The 18,169-nt window shown below is 39.7% G+C and overlaps 1 protein-coding gene across 4 annotated transcripts in view; it reads left to right on the top strand.

Moving 5' to 3' along the window:
* Window positions 1-17,616, top strand: part of LOC144297671 (C-type lectin domain family 9 member A-like) — a 44,399-nt gene extending 26,783 nt beyond the window's left edge. For all 4 annotated transcript variants that reach the window (XM_077871876.1, XM_077871879.1, XM_077871878.1 and 1 more), the window contains 4 exons: window positions 1,770-1,877; window positions 2,440-2,591; window positions 14,177-14,283; window positions 17,089-17,616. In XM_077871876.1, coding sequence (XP_077728002.1) covers window positions 1,770-1,877; window positions 2,440-2,591; window positions 14,177-14,283; window positions 17,089-17,209 — 488 coding nt within the window. In that variant the 3' untranslated portion in view covers window positions 17,210-17,616. The remainder of the gene's footprint in view (window positions 1-1,769; window positions 1,878-2,439; window positions 2,592-14,176; window positions 14,284-17,088) is intronic.
* Window positions 17,617-18,169: the final 553 nt, after the last annotated feature.

The following is an 18,169-nucleotide window of genomic DNA, read 5'->3' on the forward strand; positions in this document are numbered from 1 at the left end:
ATGTTGAGCGCTCAAGGGAGAAATATAATAGTAGGAGATCACAATCACCAAAGATTCAGTAGAAGATGAAATCCTCAGTAGGGATGAGAGTTTCAGACTTGTTCAACGAGAAGCATTTTTTTTTTTTCTGAGATGGAGTGAGGGATGCCTGTATATTTATAGGAGGAAAAGAGGGAAGTTGGGGAGGAATGTATAGTTACCAGTGACTGTTTCTTTGTGAAATAGCAGATGAGGCCATCTGAGAGGGAGAGTCAAGGAGGTGCACTAGAAAATTTAGGAAAAGTATAAATACTGGAAATAGCTGTTGAATTGAGAAGAGTGTTAATAACTATGTAATTAACACTGTGTAATGTTGAGGTGCACTAGTGATGAGAAAGATAACTGTTGGTCAGCATTAAACCATATGTGTACAGTTTTGTGATTCTTTTGAATCTGACTTTCAGAAGCTTGTGTGAAGTTGAGATGGTGAATGACAAGAGTATTTTGAAGTTGGGCATTTTCATATTTTTTTAATTTTTTTAAATTTTTAAGTGGGCTCCACACTCAATGTGGGCCTTGAACTCATGACCCTGAGATCAAGAGTCACATGCTCTACAGATTGAACCAGCCAGGTGCCCCAATGAAGTTGGCTATTTTAAGTTGTTATTTTAAAGACTATGTTGCAAAGTTCTTGGAGGTCCTTCCAAGATTAGTTCTGTACCCTGTGTCCTTGGATAGACAGAAACGAAAGGACAAGGGAATTGGTTAGTCACAGAAATAATAGTATTTAGGTACTAGAGGTCTTAATATGTCTTCTTAATTCAGATCCAATATACGAACATTGGAATGGGTGACTGAATTGAAGCAGTAATTGCATTTATTGCAATTGAGTAAATTAAGAGACTGTGCAATTGATATTATTGGATTTTGTCAAATAGACATTCAATAGAACTTAGTTGAATGATGGTGAGCAGTAATAGAATTGAAAATTATTCTTCTCAGCTGTGTAACAAAATTAAAGCATTTTTCTTTTAATGTTCACACACAAAGCAGTATACTTCATGCTTTTACATTTTTTTGTGAGCTTTGGCAAGACACTACTGTTTCAGAGATTTTTAACTTTCCTTTTGCATATTAGAAGGAACCATCTGAGCTCTTGCTCCATGTAAATTCAATGAATCCATTATAAGCTTATCCTAGAGGAGAGCGAAATCACTGTATTTGGCTTTACATGTGAATACTAAATGCTAAATAAATACTAAATACAAAATTTCACCAACTTTAATATATTTATTTGAAGAGTAGATGGCATAGAAGCTAGTTAATGTTTTATTTCAAGTTTATATTTTCTGACTTATATGCTTATATGTTTTATATCTTTTATATACTTAAAAATAATACATAGCAAGTTACATTTTTATGTAAAATTCTGTTTTATTCTGTGACACTTCAAACTATTTTATTTTTTTTATTTTTATTTTTTATTTTTTTTAATTTATTTTTTATTGGTGTTCAATTTACTAACATACAGAATAACCCCCAGTGCCCGTCACCCATTCACTCCCACCCCCCGCCCTTCTCCCCTTCCACCACCCCTAGTTCGTTTCCCAGAGTTAGCAGTCTTTACGTTCTGTCTCCCTTTCTGATATTTCCCACACATTTTAGACTAACATTGTCTGATTGTAATTTCATTTAGTCAACAACATTCACTATGCCATTTAGAATTAGAGTGAGCATAATATGATCTATTAAAGGCATTCATGACCTTAATTTTATAATATGGATTTAAGTTTTTCAGAGGTGTTCTGGACACACAATGCAAGATATGAAGGACACAAAAGAAAAAAATGTTTCCTTTGTAGAAGTTGAAGATCACTCAATTTTACCACCTATCATAGGTATGTACTGAATACCTACAGTGATAGTTTACAGATGGATTCTTTTTAAAGAATTATCCCCTCTGTCCCATTTCAAGATATAATTTTAAAACTTTCTGTTGTACTTTGTCAGGTACTTTTTTAAAAAATCAAATCTATTTTCTTTATTATAGCTAAATGAACTCTTGACTTTCACAAACTCATGTTGATTTGATTGAGTAATTTATGTTCATGAATGAATTTTCCCCCAAAATAGATCCCTTGGAATTAACACCATATCTGTATATTCACTTTGGTGGATTTCTTCCTGCGAGGAGGATATCTACTCCATGTTGTTGCAGTATATTTGTCCTCGAGAAGTCAAGATTTCTCAGTGTAATCATAACAATGATCTGAAGTCTGTTCAGAGATAGTCCCTGGTACCACAATTTGGCCAAAGAGCTCTTCCCAACATTAGACTTTTGGGAAGTGGGGGAAATGCTGATTTTTTGAACATTGGTCTGCAGCAAGCAAGAAATATGTGGAAAGGGCAGTTCTCTAAGTGGTCTTGTGGTTGAGAACCATTGTGGCTTTTGTTTTCAAGATAAAGACTATGACTCATTTCAAGAAAATTGGTACTGCTGTGGAAAAAGCTGTTACTATTTTTCAAAAGAAGAGAAAACTTGGGAGAGGAGTAAGAAGTCATGCCAAGGCCTACATTCTAGTCTCATTAAGATTGATAATAAAGAGGAGCAGGTATGTCTACTTTATTCAACTTAAGTAAATGCTTTATAAGAAGTCTTATGTCTTTATTAGGATAATTGTTTCAACTTTCTTCCAATGTTATTTGGCCACTTTATTTTGAAGCACTTGTTAATTGATATAAATTTCTCTTGAGAGGAGACACAGGGGTAACAGAGACCTAGAAGAACCACTATTTTATTTATTTATGTATTTTAAAAGTAGGATCCAATCAGTCTAGAGCCCATATGGGGCTTGAACTCATAAGCCAGAGACCAAGACTTTAGCTGCAATCAAGAGTTGGATGCTTAACCGACTGAGTCACCTAGGCACCCCAAGATTCATTGTTTTATTTTATTTTGCTTTTTTATTGGTGTTCAATTTACCAACATACAGAATAACCCCCAGTGCCCGTCACCCAATCACTCCAACCCCCCGACCTCCTCCCCTTCTACCACCCCTAGTTCGTTTCCCAGAGTTAGCAGTCTTTACGTTCTGTCTCCCTTTCTGATATTTCCCACACATTTCTTCTCCCTTCCCTTATATTCCCTTTCACTATTATTTATATTCCTCACATGAATGAGAACATATAATGTTTGTCCTTCTCCGACTGACTTACTTCACTCAGCATAATACCCTCCAGTTCCATCCACGTTGAAGCAAATGGTGGGTATTTGTCATTTCTAATGGCTGAGGAATATTCCATTGTATACATAAACCACATCTTCTTTATCCATTCATCTTTCGATGGACACTGAGGCTCCTTCCACAGTTTGGCTATTGTGGACATTGCTGCTAGAAACATCGGGGTGCAGGTGTCCCGGCGTTTCATTGCATTTGTATCTTTGGGGTAAATCCCCAACAGTGCAATTGCTGAGTCGTAGGGCAGGTCTATTTTAACTGTTTGAGGAACCTCCACACAGTTTTCCAGAGTGGCTGCACCAGTTCACATTCCCACCAACAGCGTAAGAGGGTTCCCTTTTCTCTGCATCCTCTCCAACATTTGTTGTTTCCTGCCTTGTTAATTTGCCCCATTCTCACTGGTGTGAGGTGGTATCTCATGGTGGTTTTGATTTGTATTTCCCTGATGGCAAGTGATGCAGAGCATTTTCTCATGTGCATGTTGGCCATGTCTATGTCTTCCTCTGTGAGATTTCTCTTTATGTCTTTTGCCCATTTCATGATTGGATTGTTTGTTTCTTTGGTGTTGAGCTTAATAAGTTCTTTATAGATCTTGGAAACTAGCCCTTTATCTGATACGTCATTTGCAAATATCTTCTCCCATTCTGTAGGTTGTCTTTGAGTTTTGTTGACTGTATCCTTTGCTGTGCAAAAGCTTCTTATCTTGATGAAGTCCCAATAGTTCATTTTTGCTTTTGTTTCTTTTGCCTTCGTGGATGTATCTTGCAAGAAGTTACTGTGGCCGAGTTCAAAAAGGGTGTTGCCTGTGTTCTTTAGGATTTTGATGGACTCTTGTCTCACATTTAGATCTTTCATCCATTTTGAGTTTATCTTTGTGTATGGTGAAAGAGAGTGGTCTAGTTTCATTCTTTTTTTTTAATTTATTTTTTATTGGTGTTCAATTTACTAACATACAGAATAACCCCCAGTGCCCATCACCCATTCACTCCCACCCCCCGCCCTTCTCCCCTTCTACCACCCCTAGTTCGTTTCCCAGAGTTAGCAGTCTTTACGTTCTGTCTCCCTTTCTGATATTTCCCACACATTTCTTCTCCCTTCCCTTATATTCCCTTTCACTATTATTTATATTCCTCACATGAATGAGAACATATAATGTTTGTCATTCTCCTACTGACTTACTTCACTCAGCATAATACCCTCCAGTTCCATCCACGTTGAAGCAAATGGTGGGTATTTGTCATTTCTAATAGCTGAGTAATATTCCATTGTATACATAGACCACATCTTCTTTATCCATTCATCTTTCGTTGGACACCGAGGCTTCTTCCACAGTTTGGCTGTCGTGGCCATTGCTGCTATAAACATCGGGGTGCAGGTGTCCCGGCGTTTCATTACATTTGTATCTTTGGGGTAAATCCCCAACAGTGCAATTGCTGGGTCGTAGGGCAGGTCTATTTTTAACTGTTTGAGGAACCTCCACACAGTTTTCCAGAGTGGCTGCACCAGTTCACATTCCCACCAACAGTGTAAGAGGGTTCCCTTTTCTCCGCATCCTCTCCAACATTTGTTGTTTCTTGCCTTGTTAATTTGCCCCATTCTCGCTGGTGTGAGGTGGTATCTCATTGTGGTTTTGATTTGTATTTCCCTGATGGCAAGTGATGCAGAGTATTTTCTCATGTGCATGTTGGCCATGTCTATGTCTTCCTCTGTGAGATTTCTGTTCATGTCTTTTGCCCATTTCATGATTGGATTGTTTGTTTCTTTGGTGTTGAGTTTAATAAGTTCTTTATAGATCTTGGAAACTAGCCCTTTATCTGATATGTCATTTGCAAATATCTTCTCCCATTCTGTAGGTTGTCTTTGAGTTTTGTTGACTGTATCCTTTGCTGTGCAAAAGCTTCTTATCTTGATGAAGTCCCAATAGTTCATTTTTGCTTTTGTTTCTTTTGCCTTCGTGGATGTATCTTGCAAGAAGTTACTGTGGCCGAGTTCAAAAAGGGTGTTGCCTGTGTTCTTCTCTAGGATTTTGATGGAATCTTGTCTCACATTTAGATCTTTCATCCACTTTGAGTTTATCTTTGTGTATGGTGAAAGAGAGTGGTCTAGTTTCATTCTTCTGCATGTGGATGTCCAATTTTCCCAGCACCATTTATTGAAGAGACTGTCTTTCTTCCAATGGATAGTCTTTCTTCCTTTATCGAATATTAGTTGACCATAAAGATCAGGGTCCATTTCTGGGTTCTCTATTCTGTTCCACTGATCTATATGTCTGTTTTTGTGCCAGTACCACACTGTCTTGATGACCACAGCTTTGTAGTACAACCTGAAATCTGGCATTGTGATACCCCCAGATATGGTTCTCTTTTTTAAAATTCCCCTGGCTATTCGGGGTCTTTTCTGATTCCACACAAATCTTAAAATAATTTGTTCTAACTCTCTGAAGAAAGTCCATGGTATTTTGATAGGGATTGCATTAAACGTGTAAATTGCCCTGGGTAACATTGACATTTTCACAATATTAATTCTGCCAATCCAAGAGCATGGAATATTTTTCCATCTCTTTGTGTCTTCCTCAATTTCTTTCAGAAGTGTTCTATAGTTTTTTTTTATTTATTTTTTTATTGGTGTTCAATTTACTAACATACAGAATAACACCCAGTGCCCGTCACCCATTCACTCCCACCCCCCGCCCTCCTCCCCTTCTACCACCCCTAGTTCATTTCCCAGAGTTAGCAGTCTTTACGTTCTGTCTCCCTTTCTGATATTTCCCACACATTTCTTCTCCCTTCCCTTATTTTCCCTTTCACTATTATTTATATTCCCCAAATGAATGAGAACATATAATGTTTGTCCTTCTCCGACTGACTTACTTCACTCAGCATAATACCCTCCAGTTCCATCCACGTTGAAGCAAATGGTGGGTATTTGTCATTTCTAATAGCTGAGTAATATTCCATTGTATACATAAACCACATCTTCTTTATCCATTCATCTTTCGTTGGACACCGAGGCTCCTTCCACAGTTTGGCTATCGTGGCCATTGCTGCTAGAAACATCGGGGTGCAGGTGTCCCGGCGTTTCATTGCATTTGTATCTTTGGGGTAAATCCCCAACAGTGCAATTGCTGGGTCGTAGGGCAGGTCTATTTTTAACTGTTTGAGGAACCTCCACACAGTTTTCCAGAGTGGCTGCACCAGTTCACAGTCCCACCAACAGTGTAAGAGGGTTCCCTTTTCTCCGCATCCTCTCCAACATTTGTTGTTTCCTGCCTTGTTAATTTTCCCCATTCTCACTGGTGTGAGGTGGTATCTCATTGTAGTTTTCATTTGTATTTCCCTGATAGCAAGTGATGCAGAGCATTTTCTCATATGCATGTTGGCCATGTGTATGTCTTCCTCTGTGAGATTTCTGTTCATGTCTTTTGCCCATTTCATGATTGGATTGTTTGTTTCTTTGGTGTTGAGTTTAATAAGTTCTTTATAGATCTTGGAAACTAGCCCTTTATCTGATATGTCATTTGCAAATATCTTCTCCCATTCTGTAGGTTGTCTTTGAGTTTTGTTGACTGTATCCTTTGCTGTGCAAAAGCTTCTTATCTTGATGAAGTCCCAATAGTTCATTTTTGCTTTTGTTTCTTTTGCCTTCGTGGATGTATCTTGCAAGAAGTTACTATGGCCGAGTTCAAAAAGGGTGTTGCCTGTGTTCTTCTCTAGGATTTTGATGGAATCTTGTCTCACATTTAGATCTTTCATCCATTTTGAGTTTATCTTTGTGTATGGTGAGAGAGAGTGGTCTAGTTTCATTCTTCTGCATGTGGATGTCCAATTTTCCCAGCACCATTTATTGAAGAGACTGTCTTTCTTCCAATGGATAGTCTTTCCTCCTTTATCGAATATTAGTTGCCCATAAAGTTCAGGGTCCACTTCTGGATTCTCTATTCTGTTCCACTGATCTATGTGTCTGTTTTTGTGCCAGTACCACACTGTCTTGATGACCACAGCTTTGTAGTACAACCTGAAATCTGGCATTGTGATGCCCCCAGATATGGTTTTCTTTTTTAAAATTTCCCTGGCTATTCGGGGTCTTTTCTGATTCCACACAAATCTTAAAATAATTTGTTCTAACTCTCTGAAGAAAGTCCATGGTATTTTGATAGGGATTGCATTAAACGTGTAAATTGCCCTGGGTAACATTGACATTTTCACAATATTAATTCTGCCAATCCATGAGCATGGAATATTTTTCCATCTCTTTGTGTCTTCCTCAATTTCTTTCAGAAGTGTTCTATAGTTTTGAGGGTATAGATCCTTTACATCTTTGGTGAGGTTTATTCCTAGGTATCTTATGCTTTTGGGTGCAATTGTAAATGGGATTGACTCCTTAATTTCTCTTTCTTCAGTCTCATTGTTAGTGTATAGAAATGCCACTGACTTCTGGGCATTGATTTTGTATCCTGCCACGCTACCGAATTGCTGTATGAGTTCTAGCAATCTTGGGGTGGAGACTTTTGGGTTTTCTATGTAGAGTATCATGTCATCGGCGAAGAGGGAGAGTTTGACTTCTTCTTTGCCAATTTGAATGCCTTTAATGTCTTTTTGTTGTCTGATTGCTGAGGCTAGGACTTCCAGTACTATGTTGAACAGCAGTGGTGAGAGTGGACATCCCTGTCTTGTTCCTGATCTTAGGGGAAAGGCTCCTAGTGCTTCCCCATTGAGAATGATATTTGCTGTGGGCTTTTCATAGATGGCTTTTAAGATGTCGAGGAATGTTCCCTCTATCCCTACACTCTGAAGAGTTTTGATCAGGAATGGATGCTGTATTTTGTCAAATGCTTTCTCTGCATCCAATGTGAGGATCATATGGTTCTTGGTTTTTCTCTTGCTGATATGATGAATCACATTGATTGTTTTACGGGTGTTGAACCAGCCTTGTGTCCCAGGGATAAATCCTACTTGGTCATGGTGAATAATTTTCTTAATGTACTGTTGGATCCTATTGGCCAGTATCTTGTTGAGAATTTTTGCATCCATGTTCATCAGGGATATTGGTGTGTAATTCTCCTTTTTGGCGGGGTCTTTGTCTGGCTTTGGAATTAAGGTGATGCTGGCTTCATAGAACGAATTTGGAAGTACTCCATCTCTTTCTATCTTTCCAAACAGCTTTAGGAGAATAGGTATGGTTTCTTCTTTAAACGTTTGATAGAATTCCCCTGGGAAGCCATCTGGCCCTGGACTTTCGTGTCTTGGGAGGTTTTTGATGATTGCTTCAATTTCCTCCCTGGTTATTGGCCTGTTCAGGTTTTCTATTTCTTCCTGTTCCAGTTTTGGTAGTTTGTGGCTTTCCAGGAATGAGTCGATTTCTTCTAGATTGCCTAATTTATTGGCGTATAGCTGTTCATAATATGTTTTTAAAATCGTTTGTATTTCCTTGGTGTTGGTAGTGATCTCTCCTTTCTCATTCATGATTTTATTAATTTGAGTCTTCTCTCTCTTCTTTTTAATAAGGCTGGGTAATGGTTTATCTATCTTATTAATTCTGTCAAAGAACCAACTCCTGGTTCTGTTGATCTGTTCCACAGTTCTTCTGGTCTCGATTTCGTTGAGTTCTGCTCGAATCTTTATTAACTACCTTCTTCTGCTGGGTGTAGGATCTATTTGCTGTTTTTTCTCTAGTTCCTTTATGTGTAAGGTTAGCTTTTGTATTTGAGTTCTTTCCAGTTTTTGAATGGATGCTTGTATTGCGATGTATTTCCCCCTTAGGACTGCTTTTGCTGCATCCCAAAGATTTTGAACGGTTGTATCTTCATTCTCATTAATTTCCACGAATCTTTTTAATTCTTCCTTAATATTCTGGTTGACCCTTTTATCTTTTAGCAGGATGGTCCATAACCTCCACGTGTTTGAGGTCCTTCCAAACTTCTTGATGTGATTTAGTTCTAATTTCAAGGCATTATGGTCTGAGAATATGCAGGGGACGATCCCAATCTTTTGGTATCAGTTCAGACCCGATTTGTGTCCCAGTATGTGGTCTATTCTGGGGAAAGTTCTATGTGCACTTGAGAAGAATGTGTATTCAGTTGAGTTTGGATGTAAAGTTCTGTAGATATCTGTGAAATCCATCTGGTCCAGTGTATCATTTAAAGCTCTCGTTTCTTTGGAGATGTGCTTAGAAGACCTATCGAGTATAGAAAGAGCTAGATTGAAGTCACCAAGTATAAGTGTATTATTATCTAAGTATTTCTTCACTTTGGTTAATAATTGATTTATATATTTGGCAGCTCCCACATTCGGGGCATATATATTGAGGATTTTAAGTCCTCTTTTGGATAGATCCTTCAAGTATGATACAGTGTCCCTCTTCATCTCTCACTACAGTCTTCGGGGTAAATTTTAGTTTATCTGATATAAGGATGGCTACCCCTGCTTTCTTTTGAGGACCATTCGAATGGTAAATGGTTCTCCAACCTCTTATTTTCAGGCAGTAGGTGTCCTTCTGTCTAAAATAAGTCTCTTGTAGACAGCAAATAGATGGGTCCTGCTTTTTTTTATCCAGTCTGAAACCCTCTGCCTTTTGATGGGGTCATTAAGCCCGTTCATGTTCAAAGTTACTATTGAGAGATATGAGTTTAGTGTCATCATGATATCTATTCAGTCCTTGTTTTTGTGGATTGTTTCCCTGAACTTCTTCTTAAATGGGAATTTTAAGAGTCCCCCTTAAAATTTCTTGCAGAGCTGTTTTGGAGGTCACATATTCTTTCAGTTGCTGCCTGTCTTGGAAGCTCTTTATCTCTCCTTCCATTTTGAATGAGAGCCTTGCTGGATAAAGTATTCTTGGTTGCATGTTCTTCTCATTTAGGACCCTGAAAATATCCTGCCAGCCCTTTCTGGCCTGCCAGGTCTCTGTGGAGAGGTCTGCTGTTACCCTAATACTCCTCCCCATAAAAGTCAGGGATTTCTTGTCTCTTGCTGCTTTAAGGATCTTCTCTTTATCTTTGGAATTTGCAAGCTTCAGTATTAAATGTCGAGGTGTTGAACGGTTTTTATTGATTTTAGGGGGGAATCTCTCTATTTCCTGGATCTGAATGCCTGTTTCCCTCCCCAGATTAGGAAAGTTTTCAGCTAGAATTTGTTCAAATACATATTCTGGCCCTCTGGCCCTTTCGGCGCCCTCGGGAACACCAATTAAACGTAGGTTTTTCTTCCTCAGGCTCTCATTTATTTCCCTTAATCTATCTTCATGGTCTTTTAATTGTTTGTCTCTTTTTTCATCAGTTTCCCTCTTTGCTATCAACTTGTCTTCTATGTTACTCACTCGTTCTTCCACCTCATTAACCCTTGTCGTTAGGACTTCTAGTTTGGATTGCATCTCATTCAATTGATTTTTAATTTCTGCCTGATTAGCTCTAAATTCTGCAGTCATGAAGTCTCTTGAGTCCTTTATGCTTTTATCTAGAGCCACCAGTAGCTGTATAATAGTGCTTCTGAATTGGCTTTCTGACATTGAATTGTAATCCAGATTTTGTAACTGTGGGAGAGAGGACTGTTTCTGATTCTTTCTTTTGAGGTGAGGTTTTCCTTGTAGTCATTTTGCTCAGTACAGAGTGGCCAAAAGCAAGTTGTATTGGGAAAAGGGGAAAAAGAGAGGAGAGAAAGAAGGAAAGAAAAGAGAAGGAGGGAAAAAAAGGAAGAAAAAAAATTAAAAAAAGAAGAAAAAGAGAAAGAAAAAGAAAGGAAAAAAAGGGGTGGGGGAAGGAAACAAATCAAAAAGCAAAACAGACAAAACAAAACAACAACAAAAAAAGAAAAAAAGAACCACGGGGGAGTATCTTCTGATTCTGTATACTTTAAGTCCCTTGACTTCCCCTGGAACTTGTCCGTCCAGCTGGTCTTCTGCGGGAGGGGTCTGTTGTCCTGATTTTCAGGTGTTAGCACTTGGGGGAGCTGCTGTGCCCCTGCCTGGTGCAGAGCTCAGTGGGGGTTGTTTACCCCGTGAGGCCCCAGGAGCAACAGCCCCAGTGGCGGGGCCAGCTCTGGAGCCCTGGATTCAGCCCCCGCAGTAGCTCCGGAGCTCTCCGTCTGCAGGGCCTGGAGGCTCCGGGCGGGGCCGCTGATCTGCTCAGCTCGGGGCAGGAGCGTCTTTGCTGTCCTGGGCCCTCCAGGCCTCTGCCTGTCCCGGGGAGGCCGGATCCTGGGCTGTGTCCCGGCGCCCTGTGCTCCGGAGCCTGCGCTGGTGGATTCGCGCTCCCGCCTCGCAGCCCCCTCCGCGGAGCCGCCCCCGATCCCCAGAGCTGCTCCCGCCCCGCAGCTCCCTCCGCGGAGCCGCCCCCGAGCCCCCCGAGCCCCCCGAGCTGCTCCCGCCCCGCAGCCCCCTCCGCGGAGCCGTCCCCGAGCCCCCCCAACTGCTCCCGCCCCGCAGCCCCCTCCGCGGAGCCGCCCCCGAGCCCCCCCGAGCTTCTCCCGCCCCGCAGCCTCCTCCGCGGAGCCGCCCCCGAGCTGCTCCCGCCCCGCAGCCTCCTCCGGGGAGCCGCCCCCGAGCCCCCCGGAGCTGCTTCCGCCCCGCAGCCCCCTCCGTGGAGCCGCCCCCGAGCCCCCCGAGCTGCTCCGGGTCCCGCCGTGCGCGCTGCAGCCCTTAGGGAGCTCGGCGCACTCTCCCGGGGCGCAGGTGTCTGTTAGTGTCCCCGGGAGCCCGAGGGCATCCCCGCCCTCCTGGGTCCTGCTCCACCTCCCTGCGAGCCCCTTTCCACCCGGGAAGGTCGGTGCAGCTCCTGTGTCTCCGGGACGGGGCTCTCCTGTCCTGGGGACACTCGCCCCGGCCTCAGCCCGGCTCCTCGCGGGGCCCCTCCCCCTTGGAGGCCTTTTGTTTCTTTACTTCTTTTTCCCCGTCTTCCTACCTTGATAGAAGCGCGAACTCTTCTCACTGTAGCATTCCAGGTGTTCTCTCTTTAATTCTCAGGCCGAATTCATAGATTTTCAGGATAATTTGAAGGTTTTCTAGGTAATTTGGTGGAGACAGGTGATTTGGGGACCCTACTCTCCTGCCATCTTGCCCCTCAAGATTCATTGTTTTAAACAATGAACAAGAGAAATTGCTCTGCTGTGTGTGCCATGGACTGATTTTCAGTCTTTTTATTGTGTGTGTTACACCATCACATTTTAATATATATTAGATGGTTCGCTATATAACTTCTCAGAGCTAATACAGGGCAAAGAAAAACTTCCTTCAATGGTGTGAGCAATCTAAAGAGGTAATTCACATTGTACTTTCATGAATAGCCATAGGAAAAAGAATGAAAGTAGATATTGAATATAGCTGGATTGATTTTTTTAATGGATTTTTATTTTACTTACAATCCAGAATGACAGAGGAAGCATCTCTTTTCTAGAATAGACAATCTAAATCATATTTGCCATTCCTTATAAAGTTTAGGACCATAAAGTCAATTGATTTGATTCTGTAGATTTCCCTCTAAAGATTCCATTTAGGCACTGAATTTTAGTTACACTATTTTGTCCTAGCAATGCTACTTCTAGTAGTATCTTATGAAGAATGAATTAAAAGCTCTATGTTTGGAAAAAACAAAAAACAAAAAATCTCCACAACATTCGGGGGTACCTGCTGGCTTAGTCAGTGGAGCATGACTGATGACTTGATCTCAAGAGTTGAGAGTTTAAGCCCCATGTTGAGTGTAGAGCTTACATAAAAAACCAACAAACAAAAAAAGCAAAGAAACCAAGAAAAAAACTACCCTCCAAAAACCCAACCTTTAGGTTCTCTTGTTTATAAAATTCTTATGGGCAGCCTGCGTGGCTCAGCGGTTTAGTGCTGCCTGCAGTCCAGGGCTTGATCCTGGAGACCTGGGATTGAGTCCTGTGTCAGGCTCCCTGAATGAAGCCCGCTTCTCCCTCTGCCTGTTTTTAAAAAAGAAATAAAATAAAATTCTTATTGAAATAGTAATATAAATTAATCACTTTTACCTATAAAAAACAGATGAACTAAATAATGGCTTTTTTGGGGTATATTTTTTATTGGAGTTTGATTTTCCAACATATAGTATAATCCAGTGCTCATCCCGTCAAGTTCTCCCTTCAGTGCCCGTCACCCAGTCACCCCATCCCCCTGCCCACCTCCCCTTCCACTACCCTTTGTTTGTTTCCCAGAATTAGTCTTTCATGTTTTGTCACTCTCTCTGATTTTTCCCACTCATTTTATCTCCTTTCCCCATAACCCTTTCACTATAATTGCTTTAGTTGTAAAATATATCCTTGTGGGTTTTTAAAAAAGATTTTATTTATTTATTCATGAGAGACACAGAGAGAGAGAGAGAGACAGAGACAGAGACATAGGCAGAGAGAGAAGCAAGCTCCATGCAGGGAGCCTGATGTGAGACTTGATCCCAGGACTCCAGGACACACCCTGGGCAGAAGGCAGGCACTAAACTGCTGAGACATCCAGGGATCCCCTATCCTTGTGGTTTTGATTTGCATTTTCCTGATCTAAGATTCTCTTAGAATCTTTCAAAATTTATTAGCAATATGCTTTATTTATTTGAAATATGATCTTATGTTTTGTCCATTTTTTCTTATTGGATAATTTTCTTATTGTTTTACAGAAATATCTGTCCTTCAGATTATTGCAGATATCTCCAGATTGAACCTTGTTTTTTCACTTTATTTGAGGGAGAGAGAAGTTCTAGGTTTAGTGGAATCATATTTACCTATCTAGTTTATCATAGGTGGAGATTCTTTTAAGGCCATCATATCCCTTTCTGGATATCTTTCATTCAGTCATAAAAAGTTGAGTGATTTTGTCCTTTCCATTTCCATTTCTTCTCTACACCATGGAGAAAGTAGTTTGCCTCCTCCATTTAGCATACCAGCATTTGAAGATAAAAATATCCAGTATTCATGAATCCTTGATTACTGCTATGAATATTACTAATAATTCTAATTTTCCCACAGCGCTTCATTCAATCAAAAATAAAATACAATTATTGGATTGGATTATTTAAAGCAGGAGCTAAGCACCCCTGGCAATGGCTGGATGGCACACATCTATCTCAGAGGGTGTAAGTTTCATTTCACAGTTTTCTCACTCCCTTTCGTCCTCAGGAACTGCCTGGTAGATTATAGGTCAAGAAGAAGAAAGGATTTTAGGGGACTTAGGGAATGAACATCTTTAATTCCACTTGATATCGCTTCTTAGATAGGCAATCAAATGCAAATCTCAGGCCTCAAAGAGACCTAAAGAGCATTATTTATTCTCATGTTCTTTAATGGAAGGTCCTTGCAAACAGTAAAGTGATATTTTGTTTTTGTATCCTTCTCTTGTATGTTCTCTGATACTGGTATGTTCACTGGTATGCTTGCAGGAAATGGTAAAAATATAACAAGGAAAGAAAAGTTGTATCTAAACCCAGATGTCTCTGTCAGTGAAACTTGTACCTCTTTATTTGGTATCATTTAGGAACTAAAAAAAAAAAAAAGAGCATTTTCCAATACATCCTTTAGTAATCTTATGTGGTCACTTAGTGTCTTTTATGCTATTATTTCACCCAAGTGCACATAATATATGGCAGTCCTCTCTCCCATTGATTAAATCCCATCGATTTGTTGGTTGATGTCCAGGAAACTAGTTTATAAAATGAAGAAAATGATCTAACTAAATCTAGGTAGCATGACGGGCAGTATGAGAGACATGGGCTAATTACCATGCTGTTTATTGATTGCCTGCAATATGCCAGGCACTATTCTAGCCATTGAAGTTACATTGATGAATATAAAACATGCAACAGTATTCTCCTCTTATAGATAATACATTCTTTTTTTAAAAAAAATATTTTATTTATTTATTTATGAGAGAGAGAGAGAGAGAGAGAGAGAGAGAGGCGGAGACACAGGCAGAAGGAGAAGCAGGCTCCATGCGGGGAGCCAATGTGGGACTCAATCCCGGGTCTCCACGATCAGGCCCTGGGCTGAAGGCGGTGCTAAACCACTGGGCCACCTGGGCTGCCCTAGATAATCCATCCTAATGCAGGCATGATAGTGCTGGTGGGGATGACTGAGGACAAACCAAATATGTCAAGTAAATTACGTGGCACATTAGAAGAAGATAAATACTATGGAGTGTCGGGAAGTTTCTTACGTTAGCTATATCATAGGGACTTTTGTATATGAAAGTAAGAGGAAGAGATTTCACTCTTTTAAATGGAATGGTCAGAGACAGAGTCCTTGAGAAATGATGTTTGCACAGTATCTTGAATGAGCAAGCCCTGTGGATTACCTGATGGGAGAGCATCCTAGCAGTAGACACAGCTGTTGCAGACTCTGAGGTAGGAGTGTATTTAGCATGCTTGAGGGAATAGCAAGAGGGCCTGTGATGCTGGAGCAAAGTGAATAAGGAGGAAGAGATGTAGGTCAGAGAGACAATGATGGTGAGAGCGTGTAGGACATGAGAAAAGTCTAAGAACTTGGATTTTTTATGGGGGCAATGCGAAGCTATTAGAGGGTTTTGAGCAGAGGAGTGACAAAAGCGAAGGCTTCCTGGTTTAGAGACTCCCTCTGTACATTCTGTTGAGATTAGATGGTGTGTGTTATTTTGGGGAGGGTTCAGGGAGTATATGGGGACACAGGAGCCTACCTCAGAATGTGTTGGACTCATCCAGGTGAGATGTGGTGGCTTGACGAAGATTGCTAGGGTTGGTGCTAGTATAAAGTGGCCAGATTCCACACTTCTTTCAAAGATGTGTGAGAGAGACCAATCAGGGATGCCTCCAAGGCTTTTGGTCTAGAAGTTGTAAGAATGATGCTGATATTAATGTTAATATGGCATATTTGGAATTCAGTTTTAGGTATAATTTAACAAATATATTAAACATTTAACTATATATGGGGTTTCACATAGGCCATTGTGATATATGATTATGAAATTCAAGTGAGAGGTCTATGCTGGGAATGCAGATGTTGCACAGAGTAGTGCATAGACAGTGTGTTAAATAAGAGAGTGGAAGTGATTCTCAGGAAATTGAAGGCCTGAACTTTGGACACCCAAATGTTTAAGATAATGATAAGATAGTGGGGAGATGAGGATAACCAGAAATCATTATAGAGTAAAGTGCTTCAAGATACAGAAGGAAAACCATGAAGGAACAGGTAGGTTAATGGAATCCTTTAAAAAGAAGTACTACTCAAATAATAACAGATTTTAAAAGATTGGTGAGTTTTTCACTGACAATTTTACTACTTGAAATTACTACTTCCCATCAGAGATATGCATGAACATTTGGAGGGAAATTAAAACTTCTAACATTTTTTTTTCTATGAACTGTAGCTTAGCCCCCAAATTTAAAATCCAATACCTTATTATCATTGCCCAATTTCACAAAATTTTAATGATTTGTTTGTTGTGGAAGACATTAGGCTGAGCGGGGAAAAGTACATCTTGTTTTAAATGCATTTAATACTTTCTATGCCAAAGTGAGGCTAGTGTTGGAAATGCACACTCTGTGCACATTAATATGAATCATAGAAACCTGAAAAAAATTTTATGTGCAGTTACAATGTGTCACATAATTATTTTATTGTATTTGGTCACTTCCTAGAAGTTTCAGGAATCTTAGAAGAAGAATTTTTCAAGTTTTACATGTCTCACTCATGTATACATCCCAGTCTATACTACCCTTTCAACTTCTTCCCTTTCTCCAATTGTCCATTGGCAACATTTCCATTAGTTTTAGTTACAATAACTTTATAATCTTACAGCTATATGTCTCCCACAAGCATTGTATGTCCATTCAAATAATTATACATGTTTTAAATTTGTGATAAATTTTGCCTGAGATGACTTTCTAAAATAAATATATTTTCTGATGCAGGAATTTCCAACAGAGTTTGCTGGATGTAAAATGCGGACATCTCAAGTCATCAACTATTTTTACTGCTGATTGTAGTAAACACTTTCCTTACATTTGTGAAAAGGAGTTCACTGTCCCTTAAAATAATTACTATCATAGAAGTTGTAATATTTTCATTCTTTAACAGCTACTAGGGGGAAAGCTTAGAGTATTTACTCAAATTAGTCCTTTATGCATGATTTATTAAGGGTTTTCAAACCTTCCTCAGCAAGGTTAAAACACAAAGGTTTTAGGAAATTACATATCCAAAAAAATAAATGTATTGTTTTGGAATTCAAGAACTATTAAATCAGAGAAAGTCAAATAAATTGATTTTGATTGAGTAAAAGATTCTACATTAAAAAAATAATGAGGGGATCCCTGGGTGGCTCAGCGGTTTGGCGCCTGCCTTTGGCCCAGGGCGCGATCCTGGAGTCCCGGGATCGAGTCCCGCGTCAGGCTCCCGGTGCATGGAGCCTGCTTCTCCCTCTGCCTGTGTCTCTGCCTCTCTCTCTCTCTATGTCTATCATAAATAAATAAAAATAAATCTTAAAAAAATAAATAAAAAATAATGAGATGATCTTGATACAAATAGGTAATTAATACATTCACATTGTTCAAAATATAAGAGATACAAAATGAACAAATTCTCTTAACCTATTTTGTTCGTTATTCACCTAGTTCCCTTCTCAGAGGCAAACATGTAACTAGTTTAGATTGTATTCCAGAGATATTCTAGGAAAGCACAGCTATATGCATGCTATTTGCCAAACAAAAATGTTACATAACTGCAAACAATAGTATTACTCCTTTACATTTTTGTTTAAAAACATACCCTGCAGTTTGCTCCATATCAATACCAAAAGAGCTGTGTTGCTGTTTGTAAGCAGCTGAAAATGTTACATTAAAAGGATGTATCAAATTTATCTACCAGTTTTATTTCCGATAGATATTTAGGTTTGTCTTAGAATTTTAAAATTGTAGGAAAATGTTGTAACGAATAGCATTTAGTACAGGATCATTTACCACAAAGCATATATATATACAGTGTAAGTCTCTAGCA

This window comes from Canis aureus, chromosome 25, assembly GCF_053574225.1.
Source record: "Canis aureus isolate CA01 chromosome 25, VMU_Caureus_v.1.0, whole genome shotgun sequence".
NCBI lineage: Eukaryota > Metazoa > Chordata > Mammalia > Carnivora > Canidae > Canis > Canis aureus.